The following is an 18,509-nucleotide window of genomic DNA, read 5'->3' on the forward strand; positions in this document are numbered from 1 at the left end:
TGGTGGAGGTGAATTTTATGATGCTCAAGTTGTCATTTACAGGTATGTTGTTCGATAGATTACTTCTAAATTAAGCAATCAGGCTTAATTATATTTATTGGAGGTTATATATGCACACAATACATTACACAGACAAGACAGCTACAGAAGTGTGAATTTGAGTTTAGTTGTGAACCTACAGAATTTAGAGAACTGAAACAAAAGTGTATAAACTCATCAAATTATGGGTATCAGGTCAGTCGGCAAATGGGACTTCACTCAGTAGGCTTAAGTCCTTTGGGAGATTTAAAAAAAGATAGGAAATGTCATTGTATTCCTAATCAGATGTGTGTCTGTAACAGGACTTTGTACACGTCACTGCTTCCTACTCCCTGCACACGCTCCAGCCTCTTCATCTCAGTCAGACACAGGACGTACATAGGGGTCTTGGTGCCCACCCCTGTAATCCTCTTCAATTCTTCCATGGAAAACCCTGCAGGGCCTAAGTCACCACCTGGAGGAGGCACATCAGAGACCAGGTATAATGCAGAAAATGTCTTGACAGTCAATAGTCAGAGAATGGAAAGCAATTAATATACTGTTGTGAAAAAGTTGACTCCCCGGGAAAGTTGTCATTACATACTTTGATTTATGGATATGTAATATTAAATAATACTTCCAGATAAAGGTTACCTAATCTAACAAATGACACTGAAAGATTATCTTTTGGAATCATGTATTAATCCAATATTAACAAATGTAGTTGTGTGTAAAAAATTCATACATCCTTAGCTTCAATTGCTTGTGTTGCCACATCTACCAAAATAACTTCATATAGCCATTTCTTGTAACTGTATCAGTCTCTTACATTGACTGGGGGAATTCCTTCCCAATCTTTACCATACGGCTTTAACTGTGAATCATGTTCAGGGGCAAGTCCCCCCTGAGCATTTCGATAGGCTTGATATCTGGGCTTTGACTTGGCCATTCCATAACTGTCCTTCGAGTCATTCTGTTAATTTCTGTAGCTTTTGTTTTGAATTATTTTCATACTGAAAGATCCATGTTCAGTTCAGCATATTGACAGATGGCCTCATTCTCCTTAGGAATTCTCCTTAGGGGCAGCTTAACCAAAATGCCACCGCCTCCATGCTTTAGAGTTGGTATATGACGTTGGTGATTGGACACTCTAGAATGCAAATGTTTAATGGGATAAGTAGTTGATTTTCCCACTCACACTCCAAAAGGTACAGTCTTGTACCCTTTACTTTTTTCTAATATATCTACATTTTGCAGTACTGATTTCTGAGCTTTGAAGGAGATTGTTAACTTGATAGCTTTGCGGACTGATTGATCATTGCAAACATCCATAACCAGTCTTTTTTTGAAATGTCTATGGTAAAAATGAATGGGTCACTTGACTAGTTGAACCAAGAAATTACATTTAAATAATTGTGGTTGGCCATTTAGCTCACACATCCTTGTGTCCGAATATATTAAAAGGGACAACTTTACTGGGGGTGTACCATCTCAAAATGGTATCTCAGAACGCTGTTGGATACATTTTGGTCGACTCTTATGTAGAACTGTTTAAACTCGGGTGTATTTTATGGTTTTGTGAATTTTAAAAACCCTTCAGGTCCTTTTTTCTTTTTAAATTAACCTCTGACTGACCATGACCTTGTTCTTCTGTAGCCCTGTTGATCTTTTGAATGGCCTGGTTAAGACTGGTCAAAGGAATCTGTCTGAGGTAACTTGGATGACTCAGGAACTCCATCTCTGATATCACAGCTAAACTTTGGGCCCTGGAGAAGGAACAGAGTGATTAGAGCTATGATTAGTAGTAACTAAATCTACTGGAGATGGATTACCTTTAAGATTGGTTTATAAACCTGTTATTTTCTCTGTGACATTATGAGAGTTTACCTGTTCTCCTTTCCTGTTACAGTGTGGATGTTTGATGGCTTTAACGGTGACTGAATCTCTATGGTTGGGAGTTTCTTGCTCTGGGAAATTAACTGTGAGATCAAAGACAAACCCACAAAAAACACCCAGCACAGAGGATAAAATATTATAGCAACAAACATGAAATATATTCCCCCATCTGTCTGTACACAGGAAAGGCACAGTAGTACCCATATTTCTTAGAACAAAAATAACTTCCACCAGTTTCCAGTCCACTCACCTTAAAGATGTCTTGTGTTACAGAGCTTAGGTCCGGCATCTCGGGGGTGGGTGGCTCAGAGCAATGTCCTCTGACAAGCGGGGTTCCAAGGTTGAATGTCTGGGTGGGACCATCAATTTCTAGGAAAGGGGGCTCTCCTGCCCCAATACTCTGCTCAAGCCTTGCTTCACCACCAGCAGCACCCCTCTAGAGACAGGGATGTTCAATAAGAAGCAGTGAGGGAAAAATGCCTACATTCAAATTTATAGGACACATTCTGTGACTTTTGGCCACTGGTTGTAAAAACGCCATTGATAAGTAGAAACCGTTCTCCAAAATGTGTGTAATGTCATCTACATGCTGATTTGGGCCCCAGATCATCAGAACCGCTCACTTTAAAATGTGGACTTGAATGACTGATTTACGATATGGATTCTACATACAGATTATGCACATGAACAACATATTACACATCTGGCCAGGGTTCAAACAAATAAAATTTTATTCCCAAATTTAAAGAAACGTTAACGAGACCCTTTTGCATGATGTATATCTAGTTATGATCCATGTGTCCTCCAACCTATCCAACGTTCTGACAGCATTCCAGGCCCATCGCAGTAAGGACGACAGAACTTACACATGGTTACAGACAAATGGAGGCTCTGATTTCAGATTATAAAGGCAGATTAGCTGTCCGAGCTACACACACCCACACAAGACGTAATTTCAGATGTGACTGGCCTATTTGGGGCTGGTAACTCCTTGTCCAATACATAAATTGGCCAGGAAATCACAGTATGCGGCTTGGATTTCAAACCAAGTGGCTACAGGTTTCCAGCATCTGACACTGGGTAATAACATCATAAAGGCTGTTCAGTCAGAACTGGATTTGGCTTGTCGAACCAGGACTTGCTCGCAGCGGCACGGCAGGAGACATTAGATCTCTGTTTGGGTAAGACCCCACACCATCAATGATCTTATTGTTTCACTTGAATTGGACAAAACGGTTGGTTTTTATAACTTTTTTCCTACCAGAACAGCTGTTTCCAAACTCTATTTACACATTAGGTGTTGCCGTTAACAACCAAGTTGTCAAATTGGATCACTTCACCGGCTATTTTAGTGGGAATGGAACTGACATGTTGGCAACTACAAGATCATGTCATGAGACTGCTAGTTATGTAATTTGCACATGTAATACATTACAATCGGTAACTATAAACGATACAAAACGGATTACTGTACATTCTCTACACGGCTATGCTAATGCCATCCAAGTGTCAAATACTCAATTGTGTCATCAGTGAAATGAACTCATTCTCCTACGGGGGTTAACCGGTCCAGCTAACCACACTGTCTGTTTGGAAATGACAGAGGATGTCACATTGGGCCAGTTGCATATCCTAGGTAGAGTCCCAATGAACACAGACATTGCAACCTGGTGGGAGGACACATTCTATGAGGGAAAACACCCAGTCGTTGACAGAATCCATGGTAATAGTGAAACAGCTTCTACAGGACACCAACTACCACCTCAGTCAGGCACAGGTGGAAGTAAACCGTGCAAAGACAGCCAGCCAAGATACTGACCAGCGCCTCCACTTTGGCTGCGAGATATGAATATACGTGGTGGGACTATGTCTATGGCAGCTGTGTGGTGGCGAGCCTCCTAGTGATTATAACTCTGGCACAATGTTCTTATTTCAGATCCGTGACATCTCTCTGGAACACCACTGCAACGTCACTGGCTTTAGACTGACGGGGGCCAAACGGGGGATTTCTGTAGTGTAATGAAAGATGTGTTTTGGAAGGTTGAAGATGCTGTGTTGCCTAGCATCTTAACTCAGTAGGACATCCTAATCTCAGACCAATGGGCCTATTTGCTTGCTGAAAAGAACGGACTTACAGTGGGGCAAAAAGGTATTTAGTCAGCCACCAATTGTGCAAGTTCTCCCACTCAAAAAGACGGGGGGGGCATGTAATTCTCATCATAGGTACACTTCAACTATGAGAGACAAAATGAGACAAAATGAGCCCCGATCCGGGGCTCCACGCAAGATCTCACTCCGTGGGGTCAAAAAAAATCCCAGAACCACACAGGGGGACCTAGTGAATGACCTGCAGAGAGCTGGGACCAAAGTAACAAAGGCTACCTTCAGTAACACACTACGCCGCCAGGGGCTCAAATCCTGCAGTGCCAGATGTGTCCCCCTGCTTAAGCCAGTACATGTCCAGACCCGTCTGAGGTTTGCTAGAGAGCATTTGGATGGTCCAGAAGATGATTGGGAGAATGTCATATGGTCAGATGAAACCAAAATAGAACTTTTTGGTAAAAACTCAACTTGTCGTGTTTGGAGGAGAAAGAATGCTGAGTTGCATCCAAAGAACACCATACCTACTGTGAAGCATGGGGGTGGAAACATCATGCTTTGGGGCTGTTTTTCTGCAAAGGGACCAGGACGACTGATCCGTGTAAAGGAAAGAATGAATGGGGCCATGTATCGTGAGACTTTGAGTGAAAACCTCCTTCCATCAGCGAGGGCATTGAAGATGAAACGTGGCAGGGTCTTTCAGCATGACAATGATCCCAAACACACCGCCCGGTCAACGAAGTAGTGGCTTCGTAAGAAGCATTTCAAGGTCCTGGAGTGGCCCAGTCACCAGATCTCAACCCCATAGATGGAGGGAGTTCAAAGTCTGTGTTGCCCAGCGACAGCCTCAAAACGTACCTGCTCTAGAGGAGATCTGCATGAAGGAATGGGCCACAATACCAGCAACAGTGTGTGAAAACCTTGTGAAGACTTACAGAAAAGGTTTGACCTCTGTGATTGCCATCAAAGGGTACATAAAGTATTGAGATTAACTTTTGTTATTGACCAAATACCTATTTTCCACCATAATTTACCAATAAATTCATTAAAAATCCTACAATGTGATTTTCTGGATTTTTTTTTCTCATTTTGTCTCTCATAGTTGAAAGGTACCTATGATAAATTACAGGCCTCTCATCTTTTTGAGTGGGAGAACTTGCACAATTGGCGGCTGACTAAATACTTTTTTGCCCCACTGTACACGGTGGGGGCCAAGGTAACCCCATCTGCTCAAGACCAACCAGGTGTGTGGATTGACAAATCAATAAAGTACAAATATGACTTTAATTGGATTAACTGCACTGATGTATGGTCTTTTAATGTGTGTCCCATAAAGGGATAAACTCTCCAATAGGTTTCATTGCTGCACGTTATGTATCGTTTGTTACAGGTAAATATTTACCAGATGAAGAATCCTGCAAGACCAAGTGTCTAGCTTTGGATGGTGCTAATTGGATATATGTAAGTGTGAATGCTGGTTGGGATAAACAGTGAAGCTTGACTTAGTTCTTGGACTCTGTTGTTAACAGAAGCTCTTGGCACACCTTTGTGCTATAGTGACTTATATTAAGTAGACTTATAGTATGAATTGTTATAATTGTTGTGTTTGTATATAACTATGTTTTGTAGTGTAACTTCATTACGTAATTGGAATAAATTGTATTACTTTGGAATATAAATTACTACGGCATTGCTCATTCATCTTAATACTCGAGCTCGTAGGGCCACTGATAATTACACACACATAAGTGTCTAAGTGACCAGACTTGGAATCCCTGAGTCTTGGATTTCGAATGAGTCTGTTTAGCCCCATGAACACATGCTATTTCACAGTACGGTTAGTGTTAAATGACCTCCACCTTAGGGGTGCTTATGATAACTGATATGGGCAGGCACACACACATCGAAGTGACCAGACTAGCCATCCCTGAGTGCCAGCTTGATACACAATCCCTTGTTTTCTGTACTTGACCAATGAGGAGCATTGAGGATAACGTAGGGGCCGTGAAAAACATGAAGTTTTAAATGTTTGGCTTGTGACGAAAGTTTAGCTACCTTTTCTAAGAACTTCCAGCATACCATGGTCATTTATGATTGCGTCTGTTCACAAACAATATGGAGTCAGACTATTAGATATAAAATTATCAAAAAGGTCATAGATTCTCCCTGAACTAATTTCCCTAGCGGTCTACTCCGTAACAGTGGAAGTGGTTTACCTTTATCCCCCTCACTATACAACAGACGCTTAATCCCTCTGTGTGAGCATAACGTGTAGTACTGCATGGAGCACGCTGACAGAAACAGACCGGTTGAAAGTTAGACGCACCTTCCTGGTACTAAGCAGTCTGTTGATGTACGGCGTCTCAAATGCCGGGACCTCAGGGGTGCCTTGGAGGTTGCCAAGGCGACACGGAGACCCCAGGTCATTGCTTCCCCGCGGAGGAGGGGACGGGGCGCGCTGCGGCAACTTTGTGATCTTCAGACCCGGGATAGAAAACACGGGGGCCTTGGGGGACTCCATGGTAGCCAGGTGGTGCGCCATTGGATTTGACAGCGGGGCGGAGAGGACATGTGCCGGTCTCGGCGACATTACTCCCAAGCCAGAGGACACCGATCCACTGTTAACAGAACAACAGCATTCTATAAGACTTAGAGCACAGGACGTCACCTACATAAGAAGGCTGAACATGGGGCATCCCTTTCTGGACAAAGATGGATGGACCTTCGGAGGCTGTTAACCAAACACACTGTTGATCCAAGTCAGTTGAGCAGCAGAGGTCGCGGCTGACCGATACAGCACCACAGAGACCAACAGTACACAACACACCTGAGAAGCTTGGAAGACTGCTTGCACTGAAGATCCATGGTGAAGTCGTTGTTGAGACACATTGTGTGTTCGGAGAGGCCGAAGTCCACTATGCGGGGTGTCTGGAGCTCGTCGTCTTCGTCCATGCGCAGCGTGCACTTGGGGGTTTTGGGGATGGGTGGCTGCATGGCTGAGACCAGAGAGGGCAGGTGGAAGGTCCTCGTGGGTGTGGGGGTTTCAACGCTGGAAAACATTGTGCCACCACATGCCCTCTTCAGGTGGATCTTTGACAGGCCAAAGTCTGAGAGCTGGGGGGTACGCATTGGGTCAACGTAGGGCACAGAGGGCTGATGTCCCTCTACCTCCACCTGGTCCTCCTCTCCTAACTCTGCCTCATCCTCCATAGCAGAAGCATCTGAATCCTGACTATTTGACTCTGTAGGAGAGAGACGATCGCTCTAGATCAATTCACAGCATTTCGGATGGGAACATTCGGTTAGAAATATGTAAAGTAAACCAAACCTTCCTTAACTGAAGGTTAAAATGGCAATACTTTCTTACCTGGATTTTTCTGTATGTTCGTAGGTGCTTTGTAGCCATATATTTCATAGTGTTTCCTTAGTCTCTGGATGTCCTCTGTGGTCCTCTGCTTTAGCACCATACACTTCGTTATGAAGCTCCTCATGTTATCCTCCTCCACCTGTTGGGCCAGCAGTTGCTTCTTTACCTGGCCCTGGAAAACAAGCCAGTTGTGTGAATATTTATGAACAGCTTAGAATACGTTATTAGCTACCAAGCTCACTGCAAGAGAAAGAAAACCCAGCAGCCGCCAAGTTGGAAGTTACCTTGAGGGCCCTGACCTCCGAGTGCAACTCATGTAGAGCAGACACAGCAACTTCGACGTCACGATCTGAAACAGGTTGACATATATTAGCTAAACAAACCGTTTAGAGGAAACAGAAGTGGCGAAACCACCTGGCATCAAGTTCGTCAGCACTTATACCATTATACCTCTGTAAGTATCGTACGGTCATTTAAACAGAAACGTTCCTTGTCCGAGATTTCTCTAATGTGTACTGTAGTGGGCGGTTTTTGCAATGTTCTCCACGGTTTGAATGGGCACTGTTTGCGTCACTGGAACACTGTCATTGTCTAAAACAGTGGAATGCTACTCAGTACCGTTACTTTAATCCAAAATCAAACATGAATTCCATGTCTCGCTTACGCACTGCCTAAAAATTTGAATGAAGGTGTATGTATGCGAAAACAAGCACATACATTTTGGAATTTTATTAAGGGTTTAATAACGTCTGTATACCGATAGCCGGCGGTGGAATGGCAAATGTGCTGCGGTAACAGGTGACGTTCAATGGAACATAAGAGCTGTTGGCCAATTCGTTTAGACTATTATTGGCAAGGTTACTGTACTGTACTTATCCAAGCTATGTCAGACATAAAGAACATTAGTCATTAATACTAGTACTACTAGCTATAGACTTTACCTTCATCGTCGTTGTTCTGATGTGCCTGCTGAAGACTGGCAGTTTCGGTCTCCAAGTTTACGACTAGGTTTCGCAACTTTCCGAAAAAACGTGCCGTCGGGTCCATCTGTAAGCAGAAGTCTCTAAAAGTTACGGTGTATCGTTTAAATAAAATCCCGAAAACCTTCACTGTATGTTCAGCTAACTACATCATACGTTTTGAATTTGGCGCGACCTCCTTTTGTATTTAAGACCGAAGAAGAGAAGATAATGCATCCCCAGGAAAAAATGCTATACTGCCACCCATCGTCGTGGGGTTTTTAACTTTTTCATTTTCTTTGACAGATTTTTGATTACTTTTGAGGAGGACTTATCAATAAACAAAACATCAGTTTGTAGCACACATGATAATATATAACAATAATGACTTACCATTGTCATAACATTAATGATTAACATTCTTTTCATATTCACTTCCACTTCCTTTACTCTGCTTTTAACCCTCTTGAGCATTCAGAAGGTTAATAGAGCTGAAAAGTGGAGGACCATCTTATCAGATCCCTGATTATGCAGGATTGTATAAATACTGAGGAAACAGTGAAGGTCACCACATACCTGCTATGAGAAACATTCTTACAGGTGAGTGATGTATCACAGCCAGTTTACATGTAATTCTGAATAGCATAATATAACAATGATTGACAGTAAATGATTAGGGAATTTACAGTTAGTAGATATTGGCCTTCTAAATATCAACTACTATGTATTTGTATAAACTACTGTAATTACTTATTTTATATTTTGTTTCTTCAGCACTTCAGCGTTCAATTTTACACAGGACAGATATTTTGTAAGTTAATCCAACTAGCCATGGCAATGTTCGGGAAGGTGCTGGAGCCGGTTGGTTACATGCAAACCATGAGGACCTTGGTAGAGGGCATCTGTGACTACCTTGGTGGCAGTACCTCACCCGAAGAAACAGACCTGGCCAGAAAGAACCTGGACTACATAGACCAGGAACTGGGTACTGCAGGGCAGGGCCTGTTGACCGACCAGGAGGTTCATCGCCTGGAGGATGACCTGGCCGTGGTCTACTACCAGCTTGGCATGGCCGTCAGGGCCCAGCCTGAGTTCACCAAACGGGAGACAGATGTGTTCCTCCAGTACGTCCTTGACTACCGTCTGGAGAGGCAGCTGACCGCGCTTCACAATAGGCTGATGGGGGTGTCCGCTCTGACAACCCAGCCCACCCTGCTGGAGGAGCTGGTCAAGAGCAGCAAGCCCAAACGCTGGGAGATGAGGGATTTCTGTGTCAAGGTCAGTGTGGATCAGGACACCTTTAGCTATCAGCATACAATGCCCAACAGCCGAAGTAGGTCATCGTGTTGCACACTGTCTCTAACCAATGGAGGTATAAATCATTGGCACACAGTCCATTACGTCTTTCTTTTTTCACCGCTCTTTAACCTATTAAGTTGATTAAGAACCGATACTCATTTTCAGTGACGACCTAGACAAAGGTATACAGTTACAAGGGGACAGGCCAACACACAGATTAACCTACCAGAGCACAAGTTACCGGAATAGCAGATGTTGATTAGTAAGGTAAAGGGTTGGTTTGCCTAGGGGGAATTTAGCAATAAGTTTGGTCTGGTGTCGTGTATGTAACAAGAGTGAGTTGAAAAAAAGTTTGAAGGTCACAGTGACCAGTGTTGAAGGTGGGCGCCAATGACAAAGCAGATGTAACCGTTATCCAGGATACACAGGTTGGTCGTTTTTAGGTGTTTTACTTGGTAGCGGAGGCTTTCTTGTGGAATAAGACATTTTTTATTAACTTTAAACCTAAGGTGGGGGATATGGGTGTGAAACATGAGAGAACATTCCTGCCATCTATCTAAATATTTCTAGTGTTCAACACACTCCATGACCCACACAACCCATTCAGGGGGTAGCTGTGTAAGGGACTCGCAGGTTCAATTTGTACCCACTTGAAAAGCATACATTTAGTTTTGTTCGGTGTTAGGTAATAGGAAAAGGTCAAAGAAGCCATGTTGGATGTTGTTAAAGCTATGTTGTTGTTTGGTCAGCATAGTGTTGTATACAGGATAATGTCTTTGGTATAAAGGTGGATGAGTGGGTAACCAGCAGCAAGCACAACCTTGTTGATATAGAAAAGAGGACTGGCGTTTTAAAGGAAAAAGTTCAAAAGATCAAAACCTTTTGTCTGTACTTGACCCTTGATCCAACTGTTATACTAAAATAATTTGTCAAATAAACACTAAGCTAACATATTATTTGCCAGTGCCCTTATCTGTTTGTGTTAATGTCAAATCCACAGCTAGCAGGGTCGTACATACAGACTGTGGAGACAGACTCACAGCCCTTAATGTTTTAATAATACAAGCTAACGGTTGTTTAGTTAGTTAAAACAGAGACAATTGTAACGCTGTTGCATATTTCAAATGAACCCCTATCTAGTCCAACACTTGTGGGTAGAAAGTGTGTTAACCTTAGGAAAAATCCAATTACATCTGTTACGTTAACCTTGGAACTTATCACGCACAAACATTTGCAGCAAAATGTCTGACGTGAGACTGATTAAATACACACTATTCTGGGCACCGTGTGAACTTGAAGAATCGCCTCAGGCCCTGCTGTTGCAGCAGATTTTCTGAATCATATAAATAGCCCAATAGCATGGCTCGACTAATGCTGATCCCACAAGATTCCATCTGTTTGTTTAGTAGAGCACCAATCAGCTAAGGGGGTCGCAGTGCTTCTCTCATATTTGCAGAAAAACGAGTCACAGGGTCATGGCAGGTTTTGTTATACTAGTATTTACCCTTCCCCCCGCAGGTGAACTTTGTTTTGGGCACGGGTCTACTTTGCCTCTTCGTCCAGGCCTCCCTGACGTGCCGAGACCAGGCCCTGCTGATGAAGACCTGGTCTGAGCGCATGGGCGGCCTCTACAGGAAGATGAAGACCACTGTTGGGAGCTGTTCCGGCTACTTCCTGCAGCAGGCAGAGGCGGATGTGCAACAGCGGATACAAGACGCCATGCAGAGCCGTTTGGGCCCAGAGGAGGCGGCCGCCAGCATCCTGAAGACCCTGGAGAAGAACTATGATTGGCTGCGCTGGGCTGTCATGCTACACCCTGCCATTGGGCCCTCGGAGGAGGACGGGGCAGAGGGTCAGGAGACAACCCCTCAGCCCAACAACTTCCTGTCTGTGTCATCTGTAGCACCGTGTCCTCATGTGGTGGCGTGCTACCGGGACGCGCCAACCTCTCTGGACAAGAGCCGAATCCACCAGCTGATCGTGGACCTGGAGTGGAAGATCCCCAACCCACCTCCAGAGGTTTACGCCTCCATCGAGGACGACCCGGGGAAGGCCCAGAGCTACCTGGCCTCTCGTATGCTGAAGAAGCTGCGGGAGGGACTGGGCTCCGCGGTGGCGGTCCACGTGGTGCCTGGCAGGATGGAGATGAAGTGTAACTTCCCTCCGGCTTCCTACTACCTGTATGAGTACAAACATAGGCTGGCCTCGGGCACCGTGTGTGTGTTTGGATAAGAGAAGACGGCTGGCTAGACCTGCAATCTAGGGCTCCAGTGCAGAGGTTTAACATCTGCTGGGATGGGCAAACATGGCTGACACAACAACAAGAACAACAACAATCCAGATGTTCTCAGTCAACTCAAACTCTTGTTTTCTTCTTTATTTCCGCTGATTCATAATCCAATGCACCTTGTATTATGTAACAGACGCATTAACAATAAAGGGATTTATTTAAAAAATAACATTTATACTTTTATATTTCTTGTCATTGATCAAATTTGAAAAACAAAAACACTATCTGAATCATAACCTGTCCTGAAATGTTTTTGTTGTTGTTGAAAAAGCAACAATAATCTGCACTGTCCTTATTCTGTATCTATATTATATCTAGTAGTAATTCAGACTAATGGTTGTATGATGTGCAGTTTAGCATCTACAGAATATGTAGATATGTTTAGTTTGAACAGATATGTAGTAATCAAACCCCTATATAAATAAAGTATAATAATGTTTGACCAGTTTGTACAGTACCAAGTATATATACGTGGTCACAAATAATGGTCATGGATGGGGCTACAGGTTGCACAGGCTTTTTTCCCAGCCCAGCACTAACACAACATGTTTTCTGGGGGGAGAAGGGTGCAACGTAGAACCATATATGTATGTTCTTCAGTTTGTCACCATAGGGGAACACTTTTTTATGCTAAGTAGAACCTTTTACATCAGGTTTAATCTATAACCTTGAATGTAGAGTTGGTTCTTCAAATGACCCCCTCCAAATGGTTATAACAACAACTCTTTCATCAGTTCAAGGTTGTTTAGGAACCCTCTCTGAATGGTTCTACTGAGAACCCTTTTATCTTTGGAGGGGTATTCCCAGAATAAAAAAATTGTTACACTTACCTTTTAGGCTTTAATATTGCAAATATGCAATTCAAATCAAACACATTTCAAGGCCCTTCTTTGAGGGCCTGATTATACCCTAAAACAGTGTTTTTAGGTAACTTGTGGTTTATTGATTATATTAGCCTAGCAAGCCACATAAAGGTGGCTTGCAAAGTGTTTGTGTAACTATCGGAAACCAACCAGAGTTAGAAAATCCAACAGGTTTATCACCCATTACTTGCATTCAGAAGACTGCTAGGGTAGGGAGGTTTGTATATCTTAACCCTCTAATCTCCAACAACCTTCCCTATAAAGGGTACAATAAATCAAACTATTGAATTTGTTTATAAAACTAGATCTATTTTTTTAAAAGTAATATATAATTACATTTATCAACAAAAGAACATGCTGCAAACACAGATATCACTAGTTCAAGGTTTTAACTGGAACCAGTTGTCTCACAAATTACCCTTGTCTTAGAAACAGCTATTTAGTTCCAAATTGTTCCTTGTATCTGTGTGAGGAACTGTTCAGGAATATTTTTTCGTCTTTATTAAATGGATGCGCTGTGCTAGAAATGTATCATATCTGCGTTGTCCTGTTTTGCAAACTTTTCCAAGTCTCTCCTGATATCAGGGAATCCCTGCAAAACCATCTGGAAGCGGTCTGAGGACAGAGAGAAGAGCTGACAGGTAGTAAGAGCCCGAACTGTGGCCAAACGCCTTCCTTTGGTCATGAGGCAGGACTCTGAAGATAGGTTAGACAAAGAACAAAACAATATCTATGTTTTAGGGCATTGTCAAACAGAAGATCTCAATTATAGTAAGAGTTTGATTACTTGGGACATTGTCTTTTTTTCTCTATTTCACACTGCTAAATGTCAAACTAAGATGCCTAGATTAAACCTTGGTCATGACAGTCAATCATTTATTGGAGAAAATCCATAATAATGAGATGTGCAATTGGAGGGTTGTACCAATAAACAATGTGTAGCCATTATATGGTGACGTGAGTAGGCAATATATATTTAGAAGCCTAAATTTCAACTACAATGTAGAACAGGAGAACAAGAATAACTTGTGAGGGGGTTGGGTTTTTTCCAGTTATGTAAGAAATAGATGAGGAATGAGGTTTGACAATCAGAATCTCCTGATTACATAATCTTTTGTGTGATGACCTGAATAGAATACTAGTGGATAAGGGATAAGGTTCGACAATCAGAATCTCCTGATTACACAAACTCTTGTGTGAAGGCCTGAATAGAATGCTAGTCTGAACAAATAAATGACAGTTTGAATGAATTGTGCTGAAATGTGGTACTCGGATGTGAGCCTGACCTCCAAAGTAATCTCCGTCAGCCAGCTCCTGAGGGAAGGAGTCTGTCTCCACCCGGACCTGGCCGTGCTCAATGAAGAACATGCGGTCCCCGGGCGCGTTCCGGTGAAAAATTACATCATCCTCTTGGAAGACCTCATGCTGAAACTGGAGGAGGACGGTGTTCAGGAAGTTAACGTCTCGGTTCTGGAACATGGGTACGTTGTTCAGCAGACTTGAGCACATCACCGTCAGAATCTCCTGTATTACACATACACATAAAGCAATTTTTTTCACATCACGATAAAATTCCTCAAATTAAACACGGATAAATGTGCAAAGATCTGTTTAATGAACGATGGAGCCCAGTGACAACCTTAAATAATTTCCGTAGAACAGGACAGGTCTGACGTACCTCTCTCAGAGCTGTGGAGACTGAAACGAGAAAGTTCTTCTCGTCAAACCATCTCCCCCCGTAGCGGGCCTGGTAGTAATTCTGGATGCGAAGCCGAAGGTCATTCGGGAGCTTCAAGAAGGTCATGTAGTCATCAAGATGATTCATCTGTGTATTATCAAACATGAATGGCATGCCATTACTACAAAAGGTCAAGGGGCCAGGGCTTAGGACTTTAACCCCTTTAATACTAACTATACCTTGTTCTTATAGGCTTTTGCTGCTTGGTCTACATTGGTTATGATGGCTGCAGCATTGGCCACCAGTACTGTATACATCAGAGCCCCAGACAGCATGCTGGTCATGACCACCCACAGCTCCACTTCATCTAGGGAACAAAACACCAAGTACATAAACGTAGGTGCAGCGTAATACCCAGTGTGTGATGTTGCACTGGCCTAAAACACACATTGGAAACCTGACAGCTTCTATGAACCAAAATGTTAATTGGAATTAATCGACAAGCCCTCACTTGTTGGAGACTCGTTGGAGCCGTACGCAATCTGGATCATATGAGAGAGAGCGCGAAACACGCCAAAGGAATACTTCTCCCCGACGGTGGCGTTCTGGAATTGAGAAAGCAAGGTTTGTATTGGGTTAGCTAACCCTGTTCGTGCAGCTAAGCTGGTACACATCTCAGCGGGTGTGGGGCTTACCATCAGCTTCTCTTGTCTGACCCAGCAGTCGGATGGGAACTCCTCCAGCATCGGGACAAAGTACTGGATACAGCCGTTCCAGTGGCACAGTAGGAACATCATCATAAACAAAGACAGGATACGGAAGAACAGCTGAACATACTCCAGATTGGCGTTGGAAACCTTTGGAGAAAGAAACAAGAGCATTATGGTTAACATGAAGCCAATAGGAATATCGATTGGACTGTACCACCAGAAGGGCAACCCCTTTACTTTTTTGCACTGCTATAGCTTACATTTAATCGTTGTGGCAGATCATCATGTCCACAACAACGTACAGTAGAAGAGTGCATACATTTTGTGCGGTCCCCGTCCCCCGTTCTTATGCATGACACATTTTGTTTCTTTTTGGAGGATGTGACTTTGTGGTATTTCAGCATGGGGAGAAGGTAACATAGAAATACTGACACTTACCTTCTCAACTTCATTAAAGAAGCGAACAAGTCTGGAAACTCTGAGAAGCCTGACGAGACTGATAATTCGAACAAACATGAGAATTCGCACCATCCTGCTGGCCTTGGACCCCGAGGCGGAGGTATCACTGTGAGACTGTAACTCCTGTCGCAAATAAAAACACAAAGATGACTATGTTATGATTTCGCGAAAGAATTAAAAAGCGTTATGCTGGAAAGGTTGGAGGTGTAATGTGTAATCACCGCAATTAGTAGTATGTAGCCAATTGGGAATGCTGCAATCACATCTGGTATGAACCAACTCTTTAGGTAAATAACACGGATCTTTTTGATATCCAGGATGGCCACCTGTGAAATTGGAAAACGGAGGGTCGATTTTCAGTTAATTGATGTTTGCTTAGTAACATGCCTCAAACAAATGAATAATTCAACAATTCAACTGAAGCTGCATGTTTTTGGATTCTGTCCAAGAATGAGGCAATGATGCCACCAGGAATGTACATCAGAGGCTATTAATAGAGAAGTGTATTCATTAATATAAACATGACAGGGTGTTCAACTGGCCAAACTTTAAGATTCATATTTTAGACAAGCTTGGCCTAAAACTGGAACAGATCCTTGTTACTAAAGGGATAAATCACACAAAGTACAAAATACATGTTTTTTTCCTTATCTTGTAAGCAGTCTGTGGACAAGGTATGACAGAAATCCATGCTTTGGTTTAGTGTCCACGACAGTTTTCACATATTAATGTTTTAGCAATCATTGCACAAATCCATTCAGGTCATGGTACCAATAGTGGCATTTCTTATGCATCATGTTCAATTAATCTACAAGTGACATTGCTAAGCTTCACAATAAAGAGTTTTAGATACTTTGTAGGTTTCCAACAAAATGTGCAAAAAAATAATATCTGTAGCAGGTACAAATGCTGAAATGGTAGCATTTGGAGACAGAGCAAGAGAAACTAAACCAAAGCTTTCTGTCTAAACTGGTCCATAGCCTGCTTACATTGTAAGGAAACATATATGTCATTTTTTTATTGAAATAAACTAGTCCTTAAAATAACAATGATCCAGTCATGTTTCCTCATGTTTCATCATCTATGCACACTCACAGGGCCAAGCAGGAAAGGCTGTATGAAATAAACACAGGTAACGAGCCATATAGTAATTTTCTATAATGTGGAATATATTGATCTTCATTAATGACTCAAAAAGAATCAACCAAAGTCACATTTCTCAAATGATAAATGCATTTTCCAAATAACTGTGTCAAAATGATTGATACCACTATATTCAGTACTTTATGGGCCCTCCCTTTCCTTGTTCATCCCATGGTGATAGATGAAAAAAAATGTGTATGTGTATTACCTCATTTTTACACCTCAGTGGAACAGGGAGTGATGGTAGACCACAATGCAGTTAATTAAGACTGTGAAGTACTTACTGTAAATAAAATGTTAATGCATATGACATTTTGTTTGAATTGATTGAGAGGAATCATTGGGGGTGGAAGTAACTGACACCTGTCATATTTAGAACAAAAATGTGCCTTTTGAGTATTTGTATTAGTATAAATAATATAGTTTAATAATAATAATATAATAATATAGCCCATTACTTGGGGTGTTAATTTAAGGCAACCTTTTTGCTCATTGTTATCAAGGTGGCTAATCCTTTTGGAAGTGACTGAATGTAAGTATCTCGCTCCTAAGTAACTTTGTGCCAGTTATTTTCATGAGAATATTAAACTAAATGTGCCCTTACCTAATCTATATTGTAAATAGTTCTCTGTGAATGAATGTACTTCTTTGAATTGTTATCTTCCAAATGTTGTAAATTCCCTCTTGCTTATAACAGCTGCAGGCTTAGAACATGTGCCAGCGGTTCAGTTAATCTGGCCCCTTTCATTTATTGAAACGAAAACAGATAGGGCAGATTGGGATTGCATGCTTGTTGAAGGGGATTATAAAATGCAGATTGATTCTGAAAAAAAGTCAGAGCCTCTTTACCTCACTGTCCTCAGAGATGATACCCATACGAAAATTCAGAGCCACATCAATCAGGAACAGAGTATCTGAAAAGACATTGAATCCTTCCCAGCCAACTCCACTGTACCCATCTAAGAAAGCTATTTCCATGGGGATCCCAATCAAATTCAGGAATGTGATGGCAACCATACACATGATGTAGTAACTCCTAGAAGACACAATAAGAAAGGGTTTAAATACATTAAAATGGATGCTCACAGCCAGTTCTAAGAGACATGTTTAAAATACACACTTTAGAGATACTTTGGTAAACACCCAAGGCATTTTCTGTCTTGTGCTGGGTTGTTCTTTGACCAACTAAATGCCAAGACATCCCTAAGGTCTAACTATGCTGTGTTGTTCCAGGATAGACAATACCTTAAGGAGCTGAATGGGTGGATGACCCAGACTCCACTCTGCAGCTGGCGTATACATTCCTTCTCCACAGCTATCTCACTGCCATACACAGATAGAGACTGCCTGTTAAGCTGAGGGAGAAATATAGCTCTCCATCCACAGGTGCGGGCTGTACGTGTACCGACCGGGGCTTGAAAGTTTGCCATCCCAGAAGCAAAACACAGACCCTCTGTTCAGCCGACCGCGCTGGCCATCCTTCCCTGGGTTGGTGAGAAATCGAGTCGAACTTTGCTCTGAGCAGACCTGTCTTCGGTCTCGGGGTAATTTTCCATCACAGCTCCTGTGGCCAAGGCTTATTGAAGCGGTTTGGTGGGAGGAGAGTGTCTGCCAGACTTTACACTCTATCTCTCTCTCTGTCCTTTTCCTCTCTCTCCCCTCCCAGCTCATCAACAATTCAGTGTTTCTGCTTCATGCACCCATGAATCAAGCCCAGTCAAAAGACA

General features: G+C 42.5%; 2 protein-coding genes and 1 long non-coding RNA gene across 4 annotated transcripts; 1 reads left to right on the forward strand and 2 right to left on the reverse strand.

The window, feature by feature from the left end:
• Positions 1–78: 78 nt before the first annotated feature.
• On the reverse strand, positions 79–8,569 carry ska3 (spindle and kinetochore associated complex subunit 3). Its single transcript, XM_010880256.4, has 9 exons — positions 8,323–8,569; positions 7,666–7,730; positions 7,382–7,553; positions 6,842–7,256; positions 6,341–6,632; positions 2,165–2,350; positions 1,906–1,997; positions 1,654–1,784; positions 79–493 (listed from the first exon to the last, which is right to left on the reverse strand). The coding sequence occupies exons 1-9, from the start codon at positions 8,426–8,428 to the stop codon at positions 321–323; spliced, it is 1,632 nt and encodes a 543-aa protein (XP_010878558.2). The 5' UTR covers positions 8,429–8,569; the 3' UTR covers positions 79–320.
• Positions 7,754–9,199, forward strand: LOC105016427. 2 transcript variants are annotated; one of them, XR_004574597.1, is made up of 3 exons: positions 7,754–7,835; positions 8,812–8,940; positions 9,115–9,199. It is a non-coding gene; the product is annotated as an uncharacterized LOC105016427 (long non-coding RNA). The 2 variants fall into 2 exon arrangements; XR_004574596.1 differs by having other exon boundaries at positions 7,766–7,835; positions 8,819–8,940.
• Positions 9,200–11,983: 2,784 nt separating this feature from the next.
• On the reverse strand, positions 11,984–18,502 carry hcn5 (hyperpolarization activated cyclic nucleotide-gated potassium channel 5). The gene is made up of 10 exons (XM_010880251.3): positions 18,028–18,502; positions 17,632–17,818; positions 15,861–15,965; positions 15,619–15,762; positions 15,166–15,327; positions 14,982–15,075; positions 14,710–14,837; positions 14,471–14,617; positions 14,079–14,316; positions 11,984–13,488 (listed from the first exon to the last, which is right to left on the reverse strand). Exons 1-10 carry the CDS (start codon positions 18,210–18,212, stop codon positions 13,313–13,315), a joined length of 1,566 nt encoding a protein of 521 aa, XP_010878553.2. The 5' UTR covers positions 18,213–18,502; the 3' UTR covers positions 11,984–13,312.
• Between the last annotated feature and the right edge of the window lie 7 nt (positions 18,503–18,509).

This window comes from Esox lucius, chromosome 16 (genome assembly GCF_011004845.1).
Source record: "Esox lucius isolate fEsoLuc1 chromosome 16, fEsoLuc1.pri, whole genome shotgun sequence".
Taxonomy (NCBI): Eukaryota; Metazoa; Chordata; class Actinopteri; order Esociformes; family Esocidae; genus Esox; species Esox lucius.

Excerpts from the sequence above, each read along its gene's own strand:
- ska3 (XM_010880256.4), bottom strand. The coding sequence starts at position 8,428 with ATGGACCCGACGGCACGTTTTTTCGGAAAGTTGCGAAACCTAGTCGTA. Across the intron at positions 7,257-7,381 it reads GAACATACAGAAAAATCCAG|AGTCAAATAGTCAGGATTCA; the intron begins GTAAGAAAGTAT and ends TCTCTCCTACAG. Across the intron at positions 494-1,653 it reads TACAGAAGAACAAGGTCATG|GTGGTGACTTAGGCCCTGCA; the intron begins GTCAGTCAGAGG and ends TGCCTCCTCCAG.
- hcn5 (XM_010880251.3), bottom strand. The coding sequence starts at position 18,212 with ATGGCAAACTTTCAAGCCCCGGTCGGTACACGTACAGCCCGCACCTGT. Across the intron at positions 14,317-14,470 it reads TCTCCACAGCTCTGAGAGAG|GAGATTCTGACGGTGATGTG; the intron begins GTACGTCAGACC and ends TGTGTAATACAG. Across the intron at positions 13,489-14,078 it reads TGACGGAGATTACTTTGGAG|AGTCCTGCCTCATGACCAAA; the intron begins GTCAGGCTCACA and ends ACCTATCTTCAG.